Source organism: Candida dubliniensis, chromosome 3 (genome assembly GCF_000026945.1).
Source record: "Candida dubliniensis CD36 chromosome 3, complete sequence".
Classification (NCBI taxonomy): Eukaryota; Fungi; Ascomycota; class Pichiomycetes; order Serinales; family Debaryomycetaceae; genus Candida; species Candida dubliniensis.
In genome coordinates, this window is record NC_012862.1 from 189,089 (window position 1) to 215,108 (window position 26,020).

A 26,020-nucleotide genomic window follows, 5' to 3' on the forward strand; every position below is an offset into this window, starting at 1 on the left:
AGCATTAGTTTTTTTTTTTTTTAGTCTCTTATTTGTTTGTTACATTACACTATGCCAACATACGTATAAATAAATAAAGGCCTTGCAGTAAGTTGTTACTTTGCATAATTAGCCTAGATAAAAATGTGCGGTGGTGGTGGCTTTGGAGGCCACTAATTTGTGGGGTAGATGATAACCTGTTGGTATGTTTACGAAGTAAGTATCTAATTTATTTAAGCATCTTTGTGTTATTGAATGTTCATGTTTTTATGCTGAATGGGTCCTTCCAATTTCTTTAGAATGGAGCCATCGAAATAACAGAAAGAAGACGAAAACGAGAGACTTTTTGTAGAAGTGACTTTCACCATCATACATACAAAAAGACAATAACCCAGAAGTTAAACACTCATTGGTGGTTCTTTTTTGAAATGTGTTAAAAAATAGAGTTTTGTCCGGGGTTGCTTTTGTTGTTTTTTTTTTTTTTTGTTTCGGACTTTTCTTTGCCAAACTTAATCAATAGTGCATTCAATTAATATAGTATAGTGTGTCATTATGTTTTTAGATACAAATATTTAGGTAGTTGTGGAGGTGGTGGTGCCAAAAATTCTGGTGCAAGAGTGTCTATTTTTCTGATGTTGTGGGGGTAGTCGTGTCTTGCTGCAAAATAAAACACCACTTTCTCCCTCCCCCACACTTGATTGTGCAACAATCTAAAATGATATAATTTTACCTGAATCGTATAACTTGTCTATTGCAAAATAATAACCACTACTACAAAGTATTAAGATGATTTAGTAGACAACTCATCTACAAATAAAGATGGCTTCTTTGTTTTCCCCAATAATTGGATAGATGTTTGTTTGGTAAAAAAAAAAATGTGTAAAAACCACCACAACCACAACCATTAAAAGATGTGACGAGAAATTTTGTGAATAAAGGGAGCTCGGAGTTGACAAGAATTTCTTGGCCAAAACACAAAGATAATAATGATATTATTAAAAGAGTTTTCTATTATGTGATGGAACCAATTTCCTACTAATCATTTCAATAAAATAATTGATTAGCCATGCCACCTACTTTCAAAAACCGTCAACCTAAAATCTTCTCTTGTGTTTTCACAACGAAGCTATGGTTATGGTTTAATCTTCTTTAATTACTAATTCGTATCCTTTCTAACATTCACTGGAATACATTCTCTACTACTTTTGTTAAATATACGTTTCTCTCGTGGATAAGAAATTTATTGGTATTACATACGGCAGACACTCAAATTGCTCATGTCGCCAAGTACTTTATGAGTTTCGCCCCCACTTTGCCGCATAAAATTGCTTTATATTCTTTTTTTTTTTTTTTTGCAGTTCTTTCTCATGGATTCAGTATCAAGAGAACAGAATTTAACGTAAGTTTATGCTAGATTCCAACGTCGTCTCCTTCTCTTCTTCTTTTTATTATAAATACTGATCAGTTTTCTTGTATATCAGGTTGTTCAATTTGCTATTTTTTTGCTCTACTTATTTCTTTTTCTTCGTCAAAAGAATCTAACTATTAAAGAATATGCCTTCCACATCTTCTCAAAAATCGGTTGGGTCGTCAGTCGTGGATGAAAATGATCCACAAGTTGGAAAAGTTGAAGTTTCTGGAGATGGAGGTGAGTTTGTTGTAATCAATCGTCATAAATATTATAGACATGAATTGATGGCAGCATTTGGTGGTACATTAAATCCAGGTGCTGTACCATGGCCAAAGATCAATATAAACCCAGCTCCTCTTGGTTTATGTGCTTTTGCATTGAGTACCTTTGTTTTGTCACTTTATAATGCTCAAGCCATGGGAATCAAAATTCCAAATATTGCTGTGTCTCTTGCCTTATTCTATGGTGGATTGGCTCAATTCCTTGCTGGATGCTGGGAATTTGTTACCGGTAACACTTTTGGTATGACAGCATTAACATCCTATGGGGCTTTTTGGTTAAGTTTTGGGGCCATTTTCATTGACAGTTTTGGTATCGTTGCTGCTTACGAAAAGTCAGAGGAAACTGTTCCTCAGTTAAAAAATGCTCTTGGATTTTATTTACTTGCTTGGGCAATTTTTACATTCATTTTATGGTTAAACACACTCAAGTCTACTGTTGCCTTTTGTGCTTTATTCTTTTGTTTATTTGTTACGTTTATCCTTTTAGCTGCTGGTGAGTTTAGTGGGAAGACTGCTCTTGCTCGTGCTGGTGGGGTTCTTGGTGTGATCACTGCTATTATAGCTTGGTATGTTGCTTTGGCTGGTACAGCTACCACTACAAACTCTTACTTCAGACCAATTTCCATTCCAATGCCAGGAAATGTTGCTTTCAAGAAATAGTGACAGAACTTTTCTCAACTGTTACTTATTTGTCTAACTTTAATGCTTAATTTGATTGTTTGATTTCACAATTCAACCATAAATTTTATCTATATATCTCTGGGGGGACGGGAACCAACTAGACATATTCTACCATTGCTATTCTTATTGTAATTATTATTATTTATTTATTTTGTCTTTTTTTTTTATATATATCAATATATTTACTATTTTCGGGGAACATCGTTTTGATAAATCTGTATTCACTTGGTACCAAAGAACGATCAGGTTAATACCAATTTGAAATGTCGCCTTGACAATTTAGATACAATTATATCTCTATTCAAGGAACTATTATTATCATCTTGCTGCTGTTCTCTTGACATATGCATGTAATCTGTTTTTCATTCTGTATTATACTTGTATAAATACTTGTATAAATACAGAACTTGTCATTGATACATATGGTAGCTTACAGTCACAGATGGAGCCACGGACATAATTATTCCGAGTAAAGCCCAACACAACGCGACCCAACACGACAGGGAAAAAAAAAAAAGGAAACCTTCCCAAGAAAATATAATAATTTTTTTTTAAGATTTTGGCCATCAGGCAACTTTATTTTGTTTTGATTTGTTGCATCCTCTTAATGCTACCAGTTCAAATGATTTTCGATCTTCCAACTTCGTTTGTTCAAATTTTTTTTTTATTGTTTTACACAATTAATACTACATTTAGTGCATCAATGAAGTATACCGCTTCTGTGGTGAGTCTCTTTAGTGTCACCCACAAAAATATAGCCCAACAGTGTGTGGTGGTTTTGTGTTTATTTCATGTATGCATAACTATAAAACTAGCCCCACTCCGATGGATAAAAATTTTCCTCTCTGCTCTCGTTCCGTTTTCCACATTTTCCATAATTTGCAATTATATTGATGTTTAGTTTCCACCCCCCGTTTTCTTTTTAATATATAAATACTTCCCACTTCCCTCTATATGTGTTCTTTCCCTTGAATGGAAATTCTTTGTTTTTATATAAAGTTCTACTATTTGTATTCAATATCAACAAAGAAAAAACTATGACGTCTTCATCTTCTCAAAAATCCGTTGGATCTTCAAACATAGATGCAGACCAAGCACCAATCAAAAAAGTACAAATTGCTGGAGATGGTGGTGAATTTGTTATTATCAACCGTCACAAGTACTACAGACATGACTTGATGGCAGCTTTCGGTGGTACTTTGAACCCAGGTGCTTCTCCTTGGCCAAAGATCAATATCAACCCTGCACCTCTCGGTTTGTGTGGGTTTGCCATGAGCACATTTGTCTTATCCCTCTACAATGCACAAGCTATGGGTATCAAAATTCCTAATGTGGTTGTTTCACTTGCATGTTTCTATGGAGGTGCAGCTCAATTTCTTGCTGGATGTTTTGAGTTTATTACTGGGAATACATTTGGTATGACTGCATTAACATCTTACGGGGCTTTCTGGTTGAGTTATGCTGCCATCTTGATTGATAATTTTGGTATTGTCGCCGCTTATGAAGCTTCTGAAGAAACAGCTCCACAATTGGCAAACGCTATTGGATTTTTCTTACTTGCGTGGGCTATCTTTACGTTTATGTTGTGGTTGAATACATTGAAATCTACTGTCACTTTTAGTTCCTTGTTTTTCTTGTTGTTTGTAACATTCCTTTTGTTAGCTGGTGGTGAATTTAGTGGGAAAGTTGGTGTCACAAGAGCTGGTGGTGTTTTTGGTGTGATTACAGCCATTGTTGCTTGGTGGAATGCCTTGGCCGGTACGGCTACTCCAACCAACTCTTACTTCCAACCTGTTTCTATTCCGTTGCCAGGTAACGTTGTATTTAAGAAATAGATATATTCGTTTAGCTGAAGGTTATTTCTATTGACTGGTACTATCATTTAATCATTTTTTTTTACTACCACTACTATTATTTATTTATTTATTCATTATTGGGACTGGGAACCAATTAATTAATTAAATTTTTTTTTAATTACTAATCGTTATATTACTCCTTTTTATAGTTTTATAGTTACGATACACGGGATATGCTTAACTTAACTAAGGTAGTCTTCTACATGTTGTATCTCAGCTCTGTTTCTTCGTATGATTTGAATTGTAGAATGTGTCTACCCAATTTTTGTAGAAGTTTTATGGGTGCCATACTTTTGAGATGTTTGTATATGCAAGTGAAAACTAAATCTAATCGTAGCAATATCACAAGTGACACTATAAATTCTACCGAGGGTCATGTACACTGAGTGGAAGACAAGGAGTCCCCAAACTCTAAATAGAATAACATGCCTCAACTTACAAATAAGTTTTCTGATAGAATAATACAAAAGATATTATTGTTGTTGTCGCATTCATTTTAAACCACTTGTTGGTATTAGTGGTCAAACGGTCGAGAATTCATCTGCTGACTAATAGTGCCACCACATCAGTTTTATATTTGATGTTTTTTTGTTTACAACGAAGAAAAAAAAAAAGAAAATAGAATTACGTAATTGATTGTGACATCTCTGTAGAGTTTGTATACAATTGGATACTACAACAACTTTTAAAGGATAGTTGCAAGTATATGTATCATTATATTCCAACACTACTACATTAAGTAAATAAAGAGAGAGTTTATGATAAAATTCAATAACAGTTGTTATAAAACTTGAACATACGAAATAAATCAAGGATAACTTTTTTTTTTTTTGAGACGATCTTGAGAGATATAGAGAGAAAGGCAAAATAGGAAAAGAAGGAAAAAAAAAAAAGAAAAACTTACTACTAACTACAAATTGTGTTCAATCTACTGGAATCAAAACTAAATCACTTTGTCCTTCACATCACACATATTAGTTCAAGATGCCTGACGACTCTGGAACATCGAACGATAGAAACAACAGTAATAATTTACTGAATGGTTCTGACGAAGATTCCAACAATAGAAGAAGAAATGAAGATAACCAACACAGTCATAGCAATCGTAATGATAGAACTTCTGCCTCCCAAAATTCATCTTCCAATAGAAGTAATTCCAATAGGCTGCATCGTTTGGACTTTGGCATTTTTGATAGATTTATGGATACATTTTTACGAGGCAGCAGAGGAAGAAACCATAATGTTCGTGGGCCTTCACCTGTAAGAAATGATATCAGTGAACAACTAACAAATGAAAACAATGCCAGAGATCAACAGGGACAATCAGAACAATCAAGCCAACGTTTACTGTCGGAACCACCTAGTTCCACTTCTTCTGCAAGTAACAGAGACGAAGAATCTGATCGTGCCATAATCATAACTGTCAACTATGTATTTTCAGATGAAAATAGACCAGCTGTACCAAACAGATCAGGGTCTTTAATTATGTCCTTGCCGAATAATGCATCGAATCGTGAACCTAGTGTGATTCAAGAATTTATCCGTTTGGCCACTCAAATGGCGTATTCATCTATTGTTACTGGTCTCAATCGCGAGAGAGGAACCACTATAGAAAAATTCAAATCATTTGATAATGTAAAGTTACATGATTTGGGCGAAAATCAAATTTGTTCAATTTGTTATGAGAAGTTTGAGGCTGAAGAAGAAGACGAAACGGTATCTCACAAGAAGAGGCGTCTTGTGGATGAAACATCGCAGACAACATCAAGTTCATCAAATGCCAGAAATACCAGAGAGGGAGAAAGCGAAGAAGAACAGCCTTCGCCATCTAATCCGTCACAGCCAGTGTATTTATCTGAATATGTTGGTGAGTTTAATCATAGTGCTGTCAAAATGCCTTGTTCTCATATATTTGGTAAAGGTTGTTTATGTGAATGGCTTAAACTACATACCACCTGTCCGTTGTGTAGATTTTCCGTTCTGGAGGAAACTACACCAGAAACTGATACAAATGATAGAACCAACAATGTGTCATTTTTCACAATACCTGCTGATGGTAATACTAATCCCTTGGGAAATGTCACTGTTCAGAACAATTTCAGTAATGCTCCTTCGAATGACCAACCTCCACCCCGAGTGCATTATTTTGGCTTCAGTCCAATCCCATCACCAGGTTCAACCACACCGTCACTGAATTCAAGGTCTAATCCAATAGAGACTCCATTGAGACGTATATTTCGATCTACAAGAGCACGTCGAGAACGAGAGGCAAGACAAAACCAAGAATCAAATGATTTCCCGCATATAGATCCTTTTGCATTTGACTATCTTAGAAATAGGTTAGCAACGAGTGATAGACAGCCAGAACCACTATTTCCTTTTGGTATGAGTAGCAGAAGAACTGCCAATGGTGTTGAAACGACACTGACAGATCAAGTAGGGTCTGAAAGTGAAGACAATTTGAACATGAGAAGTCTTTTTGATGCTTCTCCCATGCCAGAAGCACGTCGAAACGAAGATGATACAAGAGTTGGCAATGGTAGATCCAGTAACGAAACCACCAGCAACAATGAAAGTTCTACTAACATTTCACATGGTGATGGTGATGATGTGGACAATTTATGATTTTTATTTTCATTTTTTTTTTTTTTAAAAAATTGTTTATTCGGCATATTATCGGCGTTTGTTATTTTATTTTTTTCAATCACATTCATTACAGTGTATTGTATCTTCTTTTTTTTTATTGTTTTTGTGTTTAATCAGCATATCTATATAAATGTTATATGTATAGTTTAGTATATAGTCATTTAATTGCATTCCTATTTCCTGGATACCTAAAAGAATTTCAACTAAAGAATTTTGAGTATGTAGCTTTTTCATTTTGCTTTTGTTGTTGGAACAATTTCTCTGCTGATTCTAAACTTTTCTGAATACCAACATCATCTGGTGTTAATTTATTTGCTAATTTCAAATCATCTAAACCCAATTTGTATTTTTTTAGACCAACATTAGCAGAACCTTTTCTGAACAATGTTTTTGTCTTGTCTTGTTTTGTAAGCACTGATTCATCCATATCTAATAAATATGAGCAATAATCAATGCAACGATGGTAATCTTTCAATTGCAAACAACATAAACTCAAATTTAAATAAGTCTTCTTTTTCAAATCTATAAATTTCTTGTACCATTCTTGATCTTGATCTGGATCAGGTATGAATTCCATAATATATCTCAAAGCTTTTATGTATTTAAACCGGGCATTTTCTTGATCTCCTTTTTTAAATAGCAAGGTACCACTTTCTTTTATTTGTGATGCAACGTTAAATGCTTCTTCAGTAGACTCTTGATTAAAATTTGAATCATCATCTTCTGGGTATTCTTCATATATATCCCCTCCTATTGTATCGTAACTGGCATTAAATATCGGCACCGGCATATCATCAGTCCAAACTCCACAATGGTCAATAACTACGTTGGATTCTGGTACATCGTCTTTATTGGTTTTCACTCTTTCAATTTCCCTTATTATTGATTTCCCATGAATTACATGACCAAAAACAGAATATTTACCAGCCATGTGTGATTGCTTGGAGGTTGTTATGAAAAATTGGGATCCATTGCAATTAACGTCACCATTGTTGGCCATGCATAATTTGAAAGCATGGGATAAGTCATCAGATAAGTTTTCTCCTGGTATCGGCTTGTTTATTCCTTGATCTCCAAATATGGTTGAGACATTACCATTCAAAGAACCACCTTGTATCATGAAGTTCTTAACAACTTTGTCAATACTAGTGTTTTGGTATGAATAAGTTTTATCATTTAATGTTATTCCTTTACATAAATTGAGAAAATTTTCAGTAGCTTTAGGAGCTAAATCGTCATATAATTCAAATACCACTCTCCCCAATTTTTTAGATCCATTAGTAATATCAAAATATGTCTTTGATCTAACTTTTTCGATTTGCATGCTTGACAATTTGTCTATTGGAACTACTAAGAAGTCTGTTGTAGCAACAAGAAGAGACAAAAGTTGAATTGAAAAAAAAAAAAAAAAAAAAAAAAAAAAATACATTCTTCATCTCATTTATTATTGAGTATACGTCCCCACCTACACCATCAAAATGATTACTAGGAGTAGATATATAAGTAAAAGATTGTATTCGACAAATTATCTGGCAATACTATTCAATGCTCAAGAGAATGTCAATCAATTGTTGGAAAGTCAGGATCGATCATCCTATATTTTGGCGCAGTATATTCCAGAACCAGTCCGAAACACCTATCTTGCTATCCGTGCATTCAATTTGGAAATCAATAAAATCAATGAAGGTGGTTCGAACGTACAATCTAGAGCTGCAAGGGCTTCTAGTCAAATGTCAAACACTTTGGGGGTTTCAACTGCTGACTTGAAATTCAAGTTTTGGAGTGATTTGATCTTGAGGGTGTTTACAGAAGATTCTCGAAATGAAACTGATCTTGGTGAGCCCATAGCAATATTATTAAGAGATGGGTTAAAACATGATTTTAATTTAGATATTTCATATTTCCAACAATTTCTTCAAACAAGACGTCATTTCATTAAGAATAATTCTAGTTTTCAAACTGTCAACGATATTTGTAGTTATGGAGAAGGGACATTTTCACAATTGAATTATTTGACACAAGGATTGTTGTTATCACCATCTATTTCTCCTTCAGTTATAAGGCTATTGGAATATTCTACAGAGTTACAGTCACAAATGAGTGATATTGCAGCCCATATTGGTCAAGCAACAGCAGTTAGCTCGATGATACTTGGAGTTCCCTTTTATGCTCAATCAAGAAACCAAATAACATTGCCTGTTGACCTAATGACATCCAGTGGGTTATCACAAGAATCTTTGCTTCGTTTGTTTCAAGGTCATATCAAGGATTCCACTGAAGAGAATCAAATAAAGGAAGCATTAAAGAATGTGGTATATGAAACAGCTATTACTGCCAATGATCATATGTTAACAGCCAAATCGAAATTGGAAAAGGCAAAACAAGAAATAATAAAGATTGTTCAAGAACATCCTCAAGATCAATTACTAAATAAGTATTCTAAGAAATGGAGAAAAGGTATTCCTGATAGTTTGTATGTTCCAACAATGGCTAGTATACCAACGTCACTTTTTTTAAACAAATTAGAAAAATGTAATTTTGATATTTTCCATGGAAGATTACAAAAAGAATGGAGATTGCCTATGAAGTCATTTTATTATTACCACATGCGTCTTATGTAAATAGTTGTCAATAAACAAATATGTATTCTGTTTTTTTCTTTTATTAAAGTAATACTTGGCGGGCATTTTTTTTGAGCCAATTTAGCAGTTTGAAGGTTTCTGGGGTTAGGCTTGTACATGAGTGAGTTTTGTTGATATATTTGTTAAGCAGGGTATCGATTTCATTTTTTATTACAATTTGGTTGCGAATTATGTCAAAAATGATGTGCTGAAAAATATTATCAAAAATAACCAAACATTAAAACTCCAACTTCATTTTCATCACCTCAGTAATATTAATTGAATTAGATTAATAAATCTGACGATTCTAGAATAAAAACCTGGGGCTCCTTTACAAATTTGTGTACTTAAAGCTTTGCAGCAAGAAAACAGTAACAATCAGTTCATTGAGAAGACAAAAAAAAAAACAGTTCATTAATTGGGAAACAAGGCTCATTAGATAGTGTTGAAATGAGACATTCTGTTCTGCAGTCAGAGGTCGAAATTTCTGCCACATACGTGACTTCTGTATAGATACTTTTGAACTTTCACAGAACGATGTAATATCTGAATGCAAACGACATGAAAAAAATAACTGTGCAACAAATCCAACGGTAACAGCTGTAGTGCAGCAGCTCGTCAACTGGACGGTTGATGTAGTGGTAACATATGAGCCTTCCAAGCTCAATACACGGGTTCGATTCCCGTACCGTTCAAATTATTTTTTTTTTCCAGTTCTTTTTTTTACCAATTATTTTAGTTATACAATCCATAGAGACACACAATGTTGTCGGGAGTTCATTTCATTTCATTTTTTTTTTTTTTTTTTTGATTTGACTTGTTGTCAGTTGTTAGCCAGGTTTTGTACAGGGGCACCAAGCTAGAAATTCTAATTTGTGAAAAAACTTGTGTTGTATATTTGCTCCTGTTGTTCGAAAACAGAATGTCTAACATGGTTAGAAATAAACTTTACCTATATATAATTACACTATTACCAAAAAGATTAAATGGCCTTTGGTATTAGGCAGTTTTGAACTACAGAATTTTGGTTTGGGTCGTAAAACATTGAGGTTATTGAATTTAAAAGAATCAAGACTTGGAAGAATATATATTTGTGGAGGTAAAATCAAAAAGTTAGATGTTGATCTATTCCCAACTTACGTTAAGGATCTAACTTTACTGAACACGGGAATCCAAAAGCTCCCTGCATCGTTTGAAAGATTTAATTACTTGCGCAAGTTGTCACTAATGGGAAATCAATTGAATAAAGTGAACTCGGTCAAGTTGCCGGTGTCATCGTTGGATAATTTGGATGTAAGTTATTGTAGCATTGATTTGATATCACCTTTTTTGGTTTCAATGTATGAAGAAAAGAATAAGAACGCAAAGATAAGGGTAGTCGCTATGAGAAATTTGAATGTAAATGTTGGTGATGTGAAGAAAGCAATAAAAGCAATTGAGGGACTTTATTTAAGTCTCAATGGATATGATAAGACCTTGAGGAACCTTTCCCAGAAGTGTTCCCGTTTGTGGTATGTTTATGATACTGTTGATCTTTATTTTGAAATGTCTAAATTCTCTGGAATAGGAGATATAATCCCATACTATGATTCAGATGATATTTACTATTAAGGCGAGTTTAATTTTGATAAAGACGATAGTGATTATTATTATTATTCGTCTCGGAACGCGATTTTGGAAGAGTTAGGGTTGTTAAGTTATGATGATGATGATGATGATGATGATGATGGCTTTTTTTGAACAACATTAGCATATTAGGTAGTATTTAATATTATGCACAGCCATTATGGTAATCATTCAAGAATAGCTAGTACTTTAACCTTACCTATCATTAATTTCAATGATAAATTAGTTATTAACTAGCCTGGGGTAGTTATTTATGTTGGTGTTTCAGCATTGTTTTAGCATTGATTTAAACGGGATAAATACACTGTGTTACGACCGAATTTAGATCATGCTAATTAGTACAACGTCTCCTACAATTATAATAATACAATCTTCTTAAAAGAGAATATGCATTTTTTCATTTCACTCACAGAAAAGATAATCATCGCAATCAGATGGAATTATTCAAGTCATTTTTTAAACCAATTTTGTGGGTTTTTGGAAAAAGCAACGAAGGGGGGTATGTGGACCAATTTTGGAATTAAGATTTCCTAATCAAACCAGATCAGATTTCTTGCCTCAGAGAGTTTGTGTTGCAATTAATGAATAATTTCCAATTGCAAATTTTTTGTTACACGCAAATTAAAAGAATGAGATCAAGTTTCGTTTCGAGAATCAAAAACAAAAACAAAACCAAAAAAAAAAATAGAAGTTGTTGTTTACGCGGTCGTGGAAAACGCGCAGAAAAATGTTGGCGTTTCCTTGCCTAGATGAATCTCCCCACAGCCAAGAACAAATATAATAAGTAAACACGAATATGAAGAATTATATTTCTTACTCAATGAATGAGAAGGCTGATCTTGCTTAAACAATTGCACAATCAACACATTTTGTTTTAGATAGAATGAATACAAGAAATTTGATATTGAGTTTCTATATTTAGAGAGAAGTGATCCTTGGGGTTTTTTTTTTCCCTTAGAGAGAGTGTGTGTAGAAGTTGCCGAAAAAGGAGGCGATGCATTTACCGCCAACAACAACAAAATTGCTCGAAATACTTTGTAGTCACGTGCAAACTCTACTATTATTAGATTCACGCTCTTTTACAATGCCACGTTAACAACAAGGAAACAATATAACAAAGGAAAAACGGGACACACAAACAACAACAATATATGAACAATAATTCTTTACTTTCATGGTTGATAATAAAGATCCATGAATTCGTTAAACAATTTATTACCATAAATTAAATTACTAAACACAAGTTCAGAAATAACTAATTCCAAACGATATGACCGAAAATTTCATTTAAATCAAATAAGTCACGTGAGGGGGCTGGTTTAAATGTAGGAAAAAAGGGGGTTATTACTTGACAACCACCAAAAAAAAAAAGGGAGTAAGTAAGAAATCTATTCGATGATGCAAGATTAAGAAAAAAAGAAGACACAAAAGAGGAATAGTCTCATCATCATCTTCTTCTTCTTCTTGCTCGGAAAAAAAAACACAACAACAACAACACAAGAAAAAAGAAAAAAGCAACGAGTCATTTTTTTTAGCACAAAATACACGATCAATTGATTTTCATACACAATACTTCTTCTTCCTAAAGTTGTGTGTCCCTTTCTCTATTTTACTTAATAATAATTGATATTTTCTGTCTCTTATTTTCTTTCTTTTTTTTTTTTTTTTTTTTAACTTTTTCCTCTATATTTTTTCACATCTTTTCGTTAACTGTATTGATAGTTTGTTCTACTACTACTACTTCCATTCAAGTCTAATCAAACTATAGCTTCTATAGACAACTCATCAGTTCTTACTTATTTCCCAAACTTTCCCCAAAAAAATTTTTTTTTTTTCTTGTTTTTAGCTATATTTTTAATATCGAACACGGGAAAGAGAGAAGGGATATAGATCAACTTTTTTTTTTTTGTTTGGACACCAACATATAGACATACACATACACATACAAACACATCCTTGCTTTTTTTCTTTTTTGTCAAATAAACCAGAACTGTCGTTAATTTTGATCAATATTTTCGTTTTGTTTTAGTTTGCATTTCGTTGTTTTTTTTTTTATTTCAACTTTTAACTAATTATTATTGCTTCATCAATTACAATGCTATCGTCGGTGGTTTTTTCAATTTTAACATTGATACTTTCTTGCTTTGTATCAACTACTGAAGCCAGAAGGAAACTTTCAGCCACTTCTTTGGTCACATGTATGGACAATTCCCAAATTTCTCCCAGTTATTTCAATGTCACATTTAATCCTGATGACAGATCTTTACGGTATGCCCTTGATTTGACTACTTCGATTAGTGGATATATTACTGCTCATGTTCAAGTTTATGCTTATGGGTTTTTAATTATTGAAAAAGATATAAATGTATGTTCATTGGGTTGGAAACAGTTTTGTCCTATTTACCCTGGTGCATTACAAGTTGATTCAGTTCAATATATTAGTTCTGAATACACTAAACAAATTCCAGGAATTGCTTATCAAGTGCCCGATATTGATGCCGTGGTGAAACTTGTTGTCAAGGAAAGAGATTCTCAAGAAACATTATCTTGTTTACAAGCCAATTTCTCAAATGGTAAGACCATTAGTCAAACCGGGGTCAAATGGGCTACAGCATGTATTGCTGGTTTAGGATTAATAGTTGCTGCCATGTTGTCCACTTTTGGTAATTCCAACGCTGCTTCACATATTTCTGCCAATTCATTATCGCTTTTCCTTTATTTCCAAAGTGTGGTTGTTGTATCGATGCAAGCTGTTGAAAGAGTCCCACCTATTGCAAGTGCATGGTCAGAAAATTTAGCTTGGTCAATGGGGTTAATTCGTATTCAATTTATGCAAAATATTTTTAGGTGGTACATACAACTGACGGGAGGTTCACCAACAACGTATTTTATATCAACTACCAAACAAGTTTTAGTACAAAAGCACAAAAGATCATTAGATTATGTTGCTGGTGTTGCTAAAAGATCATTAGAATATGCCTTACGTTCACACAGTAATTTATATGTGTTGCGTGGTATTAAAAGAATTGGGTACAATTCCAAAATTGAACCAACATCTATTGTGGCCACTGGTTACACTTGGTTTGTCTTGATTGGTTATTTGTTAGTAGTATTAATGGTATTGGTGAAATCGGTGATTGTATTGTTGACTCGTGCCAAAAAAATCAATCCTAGAACTTTTAATTCATTCCGTGGAAGTTTCCCAAATTTAATTAAAGGATCTCTTTTAAGATATATTGCTATTGGATCTACTCAATTGATAATATTTTCATTGTGGGAATTCACTCAAAATGATTCACCAGCTATGGTTGTTTTAGCGGTATTGTTTGTGTTGTTATTATTGGGAGTATTAGGATGGTCATATTTCAATGTTATGAGAATTGGGAAACAATCCATTAGAAGCTATAATAACCCAGCAGCATTATTATATGGTGATAATAAAGTATTACAAAAATGGGGGTTCTGTTATACAATGTTTCATGCCAACAAGTACTGGTTTGGTGTTGTTCTTATGGGGTATAATGTTTTCAAAGCATTATTTATTGCCTTTTGTCAAGATGCTGGGAAAGTTTCTGTTTTACCAGTTTTTGTTGCTGATTTGGCTTATACCATTTATTTAATTTGGACTGGACCATATTTGAATAAACCAACAAATGTCATTAATTATATGATGTCGATTGTGACCACCATTAATTCATTTTTGTTTTTGTTTTTCTCCGATTTATTTGGTCAACCTGCTCCTGTAGCATCAATTATGGGATGGGTATTTTTCATTTTAAATGCCGCATTCTCATTGATTTTATTGATTTTGGTTATTGTGTTTGTATTATTATCAGTGGTGTCGAAGAACCCTGATGCTAGATTTGCTCCTGCTAAAGATGATAGATTTTCTTTCCAAAGGAAATCTTCAATCAAACACAGAAGTTTTACAGAAAAGAATGCTTCTGGTAACAAAGATGGTGGTGATGAAGAATTGACAGCATTGGGAGTAGCAGCACAAGATCATTCAGCTGATTGGGAATCACAAATGTATAAACTCAATGATTTATCTTTAGATGAAGAAGATGATTCAAGAACAAATCAAGATTTTGTGAGACCAGATAATGCTAATGAACTAACATCAGATTATGATGAAGGAGAAGAAGATGAAGATAATACTCGTATTGCCACTGACGACGATAAAAATAAAAAATTGGCAGCCAAATGGAAATCAAAAATATCCAGAAAATTATCGAAAAAAAAATCAGTTAAAAACAAAAATGATACAACCACTGTAAGAAGATTGAGTGATACATTGATTAATGATGAAAGAGATTCAAATGAAAGACGCGAAGAAAATGATGAATTGACACCAATAACAAATCCATATAATCAATCAACAGCATTTAATAATCATAAACGTGCGCAATCTACAACTTCAACTTTATCAAATAACAACCCAACAAATACCAAAGGATTTATATAAATATAAGTCAACCCCCCCCCCCCCCCCCTTTTTTTTTTTATGTATTGTATTAATAGAGTTTATGATTTAATTCCTATTTTTTTTTTTTTTTTTTTCTCCATAGTTTAGGAATTGGTTTTAGTATCTTGATTTTAAAATTTTCTTGATAGTTATTATTATTATTATTATGTCGGGTATATTGAAAAAAATTTAACAATAAAACAAAGATTTCATTTCAAACAAGACAAAAACGATTCATCTCTACTCCATATCATCCCAAAATCCTTCAATTTGTGTTAATATTTGATTAGATATTTTTCTATCTATTGTTGATAACCATAAATGAACTTTTTGAGTCCAAGTTATATCTTGTAAAAATTCTTCCATATCAGGGTTTTCTCTTTCATTGGCCTTATTATACAGTTTTACCAATTGATTAAAATCTATTGGTGATATAAGTTTATTCAATAAATCAGCTGATAATGCAATGGCTCGACTTATTAAATGTACATCGGCTTCACGATATACATAATTTTCATTGACTTCAATTTTAGTAGCCCAAGAATCTTTAAACATATCAGGGGTTTCACTAGTAGAAAATCGTAAATTTAAAGGTGTCAGAGTGGTTAAATAAGGAATGGTTTGAATTATACCAGGGTTAACAATATTATATAATTTATTTTCAAACCATTGAGTAGTAGAATCTTCAGCAATTAATGGAGATATTGGTCTTGATAAATTTGGATCACATTGAATTTGAATTTGTTGGAAAATTAAATCCAGTGAAGTAAATTGATGGAAAATTTGTTGTTTTAAATCCATTGGTAATATACATTCAAATAATCCTCCAACAAATGTATGAGGCATATAAAAATCAAATTTCCTTTTGGCATATTTTTTACGTCGAGCCATTTTATAACAAACTAAATTTCTTGATTCCCATGTTAATGAAGCTTGAGGATCAGTTGTCATTAAATCTTGTTGATGTAAATTTTTATTTTTACCAGTATATTCTAACCATTTGCCATTAGTCAATTTCTCCAATTGTAAATCAAATTTTTTACGTAATAATCGTGTTAATTTATTCCCCTTATACATGATAAACCCAAATATACCAATCATAAATTCATCAGTTTCTTCAATATTATCTTGAATTTCTGGATCTCCAATTGTGTCATGATTTGATAATGTTAACATTTCTCCTAATTTAGGTTTCAACATACAAAATGGTTTCCCCCAATCAATTTTCCCACTTGAATCAGTTCTTATAACTTTTTGATAATCGACTTGTCCATGATTACAATGAGATATAGTAATGAAATGCATAGATACAGGTAAGGTATATCCTGATATTTTGTATTGTCGAGTGATTTTGAAACCAGTAAAGGGGAAAAATGATGCCAGTTGTTTCGGGTTACAGATCTTGTGTTGTTGATTATAGAATAGTTTACAATGTATAAATGAAATGATATATAGTAGAAAGTAAACTGGAAATAGTTTATCCATGGCGGATTATAGCCCATTCTAAAAAAGGAAAAAAAGCAATCCATTTTGCAACCAAATAAAAATATTAATGACGTTTATAAAACATGTCAAGAAACATCACGTGAATATCACGAGATTAGAACAGAATAATTTTTTTTTTTTCTCTTCAGTACACTACGTACACATACACACAAATTCTTCACTGTTTAATTTATTATAATGAGATGAGATGGAAACCTAAACAATTTTTTTCCTTCTTTCATTCAATTCTTCAACTTCTTACCCCAAACAAGGTCACATCAACATGGACCAACAACAAACTAATAAAGCCCATAGGGGTGGTACAAAGAAACCAGGAGCTAAAAAGAAATTACATCAAGATGGACAAAATAAAAAGGCATTTGCAGTATCAGCACCAAGAAAATTAGAACGTATGGCTAGAAGATCCCATGATGTCAATGAAAAAAAATTACACGTACCAATGATTGATCGTACCCCTGATGATGATCCACCACCAGTTATTATAGCTGTTGTAGGGCCACCAGGTACGGGGAAATCAACATTAATAAAATCATTAATTAGAAGATTAACGAAAACCACTTTAACTGAAATCAATGGACCCATAACTGTTGTTAGTGGGAAAAGAAGACGATTAACTTTTATTGAAGTCAATAATGATTTAAATTCAATGATTGATATTGCTAAAGTAGCTGATTTAGTGTTATTATTAATTGATGGGAATTATGGATTAGAAATGGAAACTATGGAATTTTTAAATATTGCTCAACATCATGGTATGCCAAGAGTTTTAGGTGTTGCTACTCATTTAGATTTATTTAAATCTCAACTGACATTACGTACTAGTAAAAAAAGATTGAAACATAGATTTTGGACTGAAGTATATCAAGGAGCCAAATTATTTTATTTATCAGGAGTTATAAATGGTCGTTACCCTGATCGAGAAATTTTGAATTTATCAAGATTTATATCAGTTATGAAATTTAGACCATTAAAATGGAGAAATGAACATCCTTATTTATTAGCTGATAGAATTACTGATTTAACTCATCCACAAAAAATTACTGAAAATCCAAAATGTGATCGTAAAGTGGCAATTTATGGTTATTTACATGGAACTCCATTACCAATAGAACATGCTCATATACATATTGCTGGTGTTGGTGATCATTATGTCCATTCGGTGGAAAAATTACCTGATCCATGTCCAACTCCATATTTTGAACAAAAATTAGAAGAATTAGAAAGAGAAAGAATGAAAAATGCTGCTGCTTCAGGTGAACCATTAGCTAAAACTACTAGAAGAAGGAAAAGATTAGAAGATAAACAGAAAATCATTTATGCTCCAATGTCAGATGTTGGTGGTGTTTTAGTTGATAAAGATGCCGTTTATATAGATGTTGGTAAAGAAATTTTTAAAACTGGGACTGGTACTTCAGAACTTAAAGGTGAAGGAGAAAAACTTGTTAATGATTTACAAGAAATATCTCAAACCATGACGGAAAGATTAGAAGATGGTCCAGGTTTACAATTGTTTTCTAGTTCTAAAGCATTAAATCAAGTTGATGATGAATTACAAGAAGAAGATGAGGAAGAAAGTGGACTTTTATCTGATGAAGAAACTATTGTTGATACTGGTCGTTCATCATTAAGAAAAGCTAGAGTTTATGGGAAATCTGTTAGTGAAGATGATGAATTTGATGAACTTGAATCTGATGAAGAGGATGGAGATCAATTGAGTGATGATGATAGTGATGATCAAGGCAACTTGAAGAGTAGGGGTATGGTTGAAGTTGATTTTGGTAGTAACAATAAATACAAAGAAAATGATTTGGAATATGTGGAAGATTCCTCATTATCTTCTGATGAAGATTATTATAAAAAATCCGCAGCCAAGTTGACTGGATCAGTTAGAAGAAAATGGGATATCAATAAATTGATTTATGTAAAGAATATTGATGCTAAAGAGGTTATAAAAAAATGGAGAAATAATGACATTGACGAAGAAGATGATGAAGAAGAAGAAGAAGACATTAGACAAGATGATCAAGATTTTTTCGTTAAAAAGAAGATTGAAGACAATAAAGAAGATTTGGATACATCTATGCCAAGTTTCCCTACTCTTGAATCATTAAAAGAAAAATTCAATCCTAACACTATAGATGAAAACAATAGTGATGAAGAATATGAAAATGGTTACAAGATTTTGAAATCACGATTATTAGTTGCTCCAAAAATGACTGATGATACTGAAGAAGGTGAAGAAGAAAAAGAAATCAAAGAGAATGATGATGATGAATTATATGGTGATTTTGAAGATTTAGAAGCCACTGAAAATCAAGAACAAGAACAAGAGCAAGAAAAGAGTTCAGCAGAGGAGGATGATTTTGCTGATTTTGATGCTGAAGAAGAAAAAGAAAAAGAAGAAGAAGAAGAAGATGATGATGAAATAGATGAAGAGTCAATGACCATTGAAGAAAAAAGACAATTAAATGCTGCCAAGAAAGCAAAATTGAAGATGCAATTTGAAGAAGAAGAAGATCGAGAATTTGGAGCCAGTGATCCTGAAGATGAAGCAGAAACATGGTATGAATATCAAAAAAACAAAATGGCCAAACAATTAGAAATTAATAAGGCACAATATGAAGAAATGACTCCAGAAATGAGAATTAAAATTGAAGGATATCGTGCTGGATCATATGTTAAAATAGTATTTGATAATATTCCTTGTGAATTTATTGATAATTTTGATCCCCGATATCCTTTGGTATTAGGAGGATTATTAGCCACTGAATCTAGATTTGGTATAATGAATGCTAGAATAAGACGTCATAGATGGCATAAAAAAATTTTGAAATCACAAGATCCATTGATTTTATCTTTAGGTTGGCGTCGATTCCAAACATTACCAATTTATACTACTAGTGATTCTCGAACCAGAAACAGAATGTTAAAATATACCCCGGAACATGCATATTGTTTTGCTTCTTTCTATGGTCCATTGGTTGCACCTAATACTACTTTTGTTGGATTTAATATAGTTGATAGTAAATCTACAACAGGGGCATTTAGAGTAGCTGCTAGTGGTATTATTGAAGATATCAATTCTAGTGTTGAAATTGTGAAAAAATTGAAATTGGTGGGGTATCCATATAAAATATTCCGTAATACTGCTTTTATTAAAGATATGTTTTCTAATTCTTTAGAAGTTGCTAAATTTGAAGGGGCACAAATTAGAACTGTATCAGGAATTAGAGGTGAAATAAAACGTGCATTATCAAAACCTGATGGTTATTTTAGAGCCACTTTTGAAGATAAAATACTTATGTCCGACACGGTGTTTTTGAAAACATGGTATCCTGTTAAAGTGAAGAAATTTTATAATCCTGTCACTTCATTATTATTAGGACAACATTCAGAATGGAAAGGTATGAGATTAACTGGACAAGTAAGAGCTGATGAAAATATTGCAACACCTTTAAATGATGATTCTCAATATAAAAAAGTTGAAAGAGTTGAAAGAAGATTCAATCCTTTGAAAGTTCCTAAATCAATTCAAGCAGAATTACCATTCAAATCAAAAATTCATACTATGAAACCACAAAAGAAAAAGACTTATATGAGTAAACGTGCCGTTGTGTTAGGAGGAGAAGAAAAGAAGGCTCGTGATTTGATGCAAAAGATAAATAGTATTAGAAAAGAGAAAGATACCAAAAGGAAAATTAAAAAGGATGAAAAATTTAAAGAAAAATTGAAAAAAATTGCTAAAACTGAAGAACTTAGAAAAGAAAAAGAACGTGAAAGAAAGAAAGAATATTTTAGTAAAGAAGGTAAGAAAAGAAAATTGGGGTCTAGTGATGGTCAAGCATTTGGTAAGAAGCAAAGAGTTTAGGTGAATATGTAAAAAGTTTATAGAATTCAATAATAATAGTAATTTAGCTGATATGGAAAGGTTGCCCATGTAGAATCTGTAACTATCAACAGAATTGTGACACAAGTTGGCATAGAGTGAAGCATTCTTATCAGAAACACTAACCCCCTTCCCCCCCCCCCCCCCCCCCAGAGGAAAGAACTTTGGTATTGTTGTATTACCAATGACCTTATTGTTACTTTGCGCAAAGCAATGAGTGCATTTGTAAATTGCTGTTTGTGCCGTCAGCAGTGTTGTTTGCTTTATTGCCATCCCACCTCTATCATTAATTGACACTGAAAGATTCTTATCCTAGTTTACTTGAATAGCACATCTCGAAGAAGTTACAAACATACATGTAATTAGAAGACCACATCACACCACATGACACCATCCTTATCAATAGGAATGACTATTCCAAATGACTGCTACACTACATTGATAGTTTAATAAACTATACTTAGGCGGGCAATGAAACCAAGAGCAACCATTTTTTATTCAGCTGCAAAATGATACAATTTAATTTACCACCCACTTGAAAACTCTTGGTGGATTAATTTTACTTATGCTTAAATTTAATAATTGCGCTTTAGGTCATTTGTATTGGTCACAATTGCTGAGCTGCTTACAATTAGGTTATTTCATTTATTTTATTTTCATGTATTACTAGAATATTGTGGTGTGTGAATTCTATTGTCTGCTTTACATGTACAGAAATTGGTAGAAATATTATAATAATAGAAACCAACAAGGTATTATTATATCTTTCAAGCCATTGACCATTTACCGGAGTTAGTTGTAAAGATATTTTTTAGTAAACAACCGCAAAGAAAAGACTAGTCAACTAGTTAGTGTTCTGGATTCATTTTGTTGGTTTGAATATCGTAGTTATCGACAACCCAACAAATAGATACCGAGTAAGTTTTGGTCTGTGACAATAAAAAAAACATTCTCAATTTAAAAGGAATGTAAAAATACAATTCTTTTGGAATTGGCGAGTCATATTGGTGGACTTGTCAACGTGTAAACCACCACCTCAACAAACCAATTGTCTATCACCAGCTAAAAAAAAAAAAAAAAGAATAAAGGTTTTGTGTAAGTTCTGGTGATAACCACCACCACCACCACCACAACTAATAATTTAATCCTTTGAGAGACAATGATCCCACTTTTTGAAAATTAAATAACCTTTGTTATGGTTACGGTTATGGTTACATTTTGTTTTCAAGTACAATAGAGATATGCAAAACGGGTGAGCAGAAGAATCTAGACATTAGTCATTTGCAAAAGTTCAGATGTGGGATCCATTTAAAAGGGGTATTTCCACATACTGACAATTTTGTTACTCACGAAAACAGAATATTTTCTATTTGAGCAACCTATAGATTGTGATCACCAAAGAAGAAACCTACAGCCAATAAATGTGTAGTAGCTATTGTCACATGTATTATTATTATTATTATCATTATTATCTTTTCCCTATACAATGAAACTCAATCCAATTAGTTTGATTTTGTGGATTCAATGATTGATGTTTGATAATAATAGGGTTCTCTAAATCAATATCTAAATGTTACACTAAAATGAAAAAATGAAAAATTTGTGCTGGCTGTTAATTAATTTAAGATCCACCACATTGTTTCGCCCACGCCATTTTTAGCCAGGGACACACCCACCACCACCCTTTCTATAGATCACCATTTATACGAATATATTAATTGTTCAATGTAATGGCTACTACTATCCTACAAAAGGGTTCTTGTACTATGTGAAATCAAATTGTTTAGATAATTTAAGCAATGGAAAATTGACATTGACCAGAATCAAAAGTGTGGATATTTGTTTTCCGCTTGTAATGTGTGTATACAGAAAGTGTCACTCAATTTGCCTAATTATAATTTCATCACACCCTTAACCTAGAGGAGAGAGAGAGGGGACCCATTGACTTGGACAAAGTGTAAGTAGATATTTAGAAGTAGTGTGACATAATAATTACCACGCCTGGTTTATTTTGGGTTTACTGTCGTTGATTTAAACACCACACACATACACACACACACACACACAATGGTTTAACTCATATCAGGAACGGGTCCATTTATTTTATTTTTAGTTCAACACATCCTAAATAAGAAAACCAAGAGATTTACATAAACAACTATTCACCATAACGGAAATAAGCAACCAAGGGTGTAAAAATTGACCAGAAATTTTGCCAATTCGTCCCACTACTTTCTCAAGTATTTTCATGACAATTGTCAAACCATTGATCAGCGCACAAATTTGCAATAGCACAAACACCAGAAGTAGAAATACAACGCACATTTGATTCTATTGGACGATCAAATTGCTATCTTGCTTTATAGTCACTTTATAATAGAGAAAGCCTACTTTCTTTATTGAAGATGACGATAAAAAAAAATAGTAGTGTATTCATTTTGTGTTAATGCCCCCCCCCCTCCTCCTCCATGCAGATAATAAACATGTGTGTGTGGCTGTCATTGGTTAAAAAAAAAAGAGGATGCAGTTGTAAGGAAATGGTGAATCGGATATCATACATATTTGTGCATGTACCTCACCAGACATAATTAACTTTTGAAACTACACAAAGAGTATTCTCTATATATTCTTTTGGGTTCGTTTCGTTTCGTTTCGTTTCCCTTACTTTATTCATTTCATTTCTGTGATCATCATCATCATCAACACATTGTTCAAGAAAAAAATATAGACTAGGGATAGGGATAGGGATACATTAAACCATTTAGTAATAATAATATTATTCACCTAAATTTATGCAATATTTCTCTCATTATACTTTTTGTTGTTGTTGTTGTTGTTAGTGTAGTATATTATTATTGGGTAATCGTCAATTTGCATTTTTTGAGTTTACTACCACAAACTTCAAGCTAAGGTTAATAAATGCATATACAATACTTATATACCTTAACACAAATTCTATATATATATATATATATATCTGATTATCGATTTTCAATAATCTTTTTTAAATTCAAATATCTTCTTTTTTCCATCTATCTACTATTCCTAATTCTTCTTTATACATTTAATACCTTTAATATCTTTTATTAATATTTCATTATTCAATTCAATTTATTATAATTTGCATACATTAATTCATTTTGCTTTTTTTTTTTTCCCCCGTTTCCCACCATACATTTTCTACTACCACCACGATTAATCTATGGCGACTACAACTAAAACGAAAAAGAAGAAATTAGTTTATAGACAAGATCCTGATGGGGTATTTCGGTTGAAAAAAATAGATGACAACAATTCTATAAAGTCAGTTGATTTGGCAAATAAGAAAAAGGAGGTGGATAATTATTTAAACGAGTTAATTGATTGTTCATATAGTATTGTTGATGATATTCCCGATAAGGAAATTGCACAAGAAGAAGAAAAAATTATCAACAACAACAACCCTCCCCAATCATACCCAGAACCGGAACCACAACCCCAACCACAACCAACAATGAAAAAAGTTAAACCAACTACTGTAAATACCTCATCCAAAAATCTTACGATTAAACCAGCATCTACTCCGCCTCAACCTGTTGTTGTTGTTACTGAAAAAATAGGAGAAGCTAAACCTGAAAAGAAAACATCCCCACCTACACCACCTACTACACCTCCACAACCACCACAAGAAGAAACCAAAAAAAAGGAGCAAGATACACTAATAACAGATATTCCATCTCCTACAGATTTTGTTACACACGAAGAAATTGGTGAGAAAAAAGTCGAGGAAGTAATTATACCTGCTAAACCATCAATAATGTCTACTTTTCGTGAATTGATACGTTTCCATATACCTAGTTTTGCTTTTGGAATAATAGCCACGGTTATAGGAACTCGATATAAAGATGAAATCATTTATGGAGCAATTGGATTAACTGTACTTGCAACTGGATTAGCAATAGTAGGTATTCTTGGATTGTGTCTATGTTTATATCTTGGATTGGTAAAACAGTCAGATTTAAAAGTATTTAGTCGATATATTGATATTTTAAAATTTAGAGCAACAGAAGAGAGACCGGAAGAGAAAGTTGTTGTTCATGAAGAAATAGTAGCTGAATCTGAATCTGAACCAGAACATGAACATGAACATGAACAATCAGAAGAAGTTAACATGGAAGAACCACAACCAGAACCACAACCTGAACAATATGTTGCTCATGACACTGAAGTTATTCGTGAAATTCCTATTGAGCCTCAACCCAAACTTTACCAACCAAAACAGAAACGAGCTCTGCATCCAAAAGTTACCCCTATTCTTATAAAGGACCCACATACACAAGAAACTGGGTATCAACCATTAGAGGAACCACAACCACCTAAACCTCGGAGAAAGTCATCGACAATAAGAGTTACTCCATATGTATATGAACCCAGAGAACCTCGTAAATATAGTGTAATACCTACCAATAACACCATTCCATTACCAGGAGATTCACCCACAAAAACCACTACCAAACATAAACTTGTACATCCCAAACCATTATTACAAAGAATACAAACAGAACCAATAAAAGATCTTTCAAGAAGAAATTCTAAAAAAAGTACAGGATCAGAATCACCAACATCAACAAGAAGTGATCCATATTATTTATTACAAAATGTTCCTCATCATACTAAAGAAAAACCACATGAAATACCACCTCAAGTTTTCAAAACTAAAGAATTACCTAATTTACCTCATCAAGCAGAAGAATTACCATTTATTAATGAAGTAAGATTGGTTGATGCTGTTAGTGATGATGAATCAGATATGATAATTCCAATGGAAGCTCCTACAAGTCATTATACTGCTGCTATTCATGATGATAATATTTACAGAAATCAAAGTACTAAAAGTAGACAAAGTGTTTTAGGAACAAGAGCAAATTATAGAAGATTTGTATCTAATGTTGATAATGATTATGAGTATTAAAACTTGTGTTATGTGATTTGCCGTTTTTGTTTTTTTTTTGTACATAATTTGATTTTATTTTTTTTTTATATTAATTCTTTTGCCTTTCTTTTTTCTTTCTTAATAATGAAT

At 32.6% G+C, this 26,020-nt stretch overlaps 9 protein-coding genes, 1 non-coding gene and 1 pseudogene across 10 annotated transcripts, besides 2 other annotated features; 9 read left to right on the forward strand and 2 right to left on the reverse strand. All coding sequences in view use genetic code 12, as the record gives it.

Annotated features, from left to right (window-relative positions):
• Positions 1–1,533: 1,533 nt before the first annotated feature.
• On the forward strand, positions 1,534–2,331 carry CD36_80840 (acetate transporter, putative; the record flags this gene model as incomplete). Its single annotated transcript, XM_002418987.1, has 1 exon — positions 1,534–2,331. One exon carries the CDS (start codon positions 1,534–1,536, stop codon positions 2,329–2,331), a length of 798 nt encoding a protein of 265 aa, XP_002419032.1.
• A 1,058-nt stretch (positions 2,332–3,389) lies between these two features.
• Positions 3,390–4,187, forward strand: CD36_80850 (ammonia export protein, putative; the record flags this gene model as incomplete). Its single annotated transcript, XM_002418988.1, has 1 exon — positions 3,390–4,187. The coding sequence occupies one exon, from the start codon at positions 3,390–3,392 to the stop codon at positions 4,185–4,187; it is 798 nt and encodes a 265-aa protein (XP_002419033.1).
• Positions 4,188–5,192: 1,005 nt separating this feature from the next.
• On the forward strand, positions 5,193–6,833 carry CD36_80860 (ubiquitin-protein ligase, putative; the record flags this gene model as incomplete). Its single annotated transcript, XM_002418989.1, has 1 exon — positions 5,193–6,833. The coding sequence occupies one exon, from the start codon at positions 5,193–5,195 to the stop codon at positions 6,831–6,833; it is 1,641 nt and encodes a 546-aa protein (XP_002419034.1).
• Positions 6,834–7,053: 220 nt separating this feature from the next.
• CD36_80870 (cyclophilin, putative) lies at positions 7,054–8,283 on the reverse strand (the record flags this gene model as incomplete). The annotated part of the gene is made up of 1 exon (XM_002418990.1): positions 7,054–8,283. One exon carries the CDS (start codon positions 8,281–8,283, stop codon positions 7,054–7,056), a length of 1,230 nt encoding a protein of 409 aa, XP_002419035.1.
• A 49-nt stretch (positions 8,284–8,332) lies between these two features.
• CD36_80880 (conserved hypthetical protein) lies at positions 8,333–9,475 on the forward strand (the record flags this gene model as incomplete). The annotated part of the gene is made up of 1 exon (XM_002418991.1): positions 8,333–9,475. One exon carries the CDS (start codon positions 8,333–8,335, stop codon positions 9,473–9,475), a length of 1,143 nt encoding a protein of 380 aa, XP_002419036.1.
• A 443-nt stretch (positions 9,476–9,918) lies between these two features.
• Positions 9,919–10,037: a mobile genetic element (truncated).
• A 62-nt stretch (positions 10,038–10,099) lies between these two features.
• Positions 10,100–10,170, forward strand: tRNA-Gly (TCC). The gene has a single exon. It is a non-coding gene; the product is annotated as a tRNA-Gly (tRNA).
• A 250-nt stretch (positions 10,171–10,420) lies between these two features.
• Positions 10,421–11,086, forward strand: CD36_80890 (annotated as a pseudogene).
• Positions 10,421–11,086: a sequence feature (apparent pseudogene; missing translational start codon and upstream sequences;~Similar to S. cerevisiae LPF37;~No apparent C. albicans orthologue at this locus; only putative gene relic).
• A 2,110-nt stretch (positions 11,087–13,196) lies between these two features.
• CD36_80900 (FAD transporter, putative) lies at positions 13,197–15,566 on the forward strand (the record flags this gene model as incomplete). The annotated part of the gene is made up of 1 exon (XM_002418992.1): positions 13,197–15,566. The coding sequence occupies one exon, from the start codon at positions 13,197–13,199 to the stop codon at positions 15,564–15,566; it is 2,370 nt and encodes a 789-aa protein (XP_002419037.1).
• Positions 15,567–15,806: 240 nt separating this feature from the next.
• On the reverse strand, positions 15,807–17,051 carry CD36_80910 (conserved hypothetical protein; the record flags this gene model as incomplete). The annotated part of the gene is made up of 1 exon (XM_002418993.1): positions 15,807–17,051. One exon carries the CDS (start codon positions 17,049–17,051, stop codon positions 15,807–15,809), a length of 1,245 nt encoding a protein of 414 aa, XP_002419038.1.
• A 283-nt stretch (positions 17,052–17,334) lies between these two features.
• On the forward strand, positions 17,335–20,940 carry CD36_80930 (nucleolar GTP-binding protein, putative; the record flags this gene model as incomplete). Its single annotated transcript, XM_002418994.1, has 1 exon — positions 17,335–20,940. The coding sequence occupies one exon, from the start codon at positions 17,335–17,337 to the stop codon at positions 20,938–20,940; it is 3,606 nt and encodes a 1,201-aa protein (XP_002419039.1).
• Positions 20,941–24,160: 3,220 nt separating this feature from the next.
• Positions 24,161–25,909, forward strand: CD36_80940 (conserved hypothetical protein; the record flags this gene model as incomplete). The annotated part of the gene is made up of 1 exon (XM_002418995.1): positions 24,161–25,909. The coding sequence occupies one exon, from the start codon at positions 24,161–24,163 to the stop codon at positions 25,907–25,909; it is 1,749 nt and encodes a 582-aa protein (XP_002419040.1).
• Between the last annotated feature and the right edge of the window lie 111 nt (positions 25,910–26,020).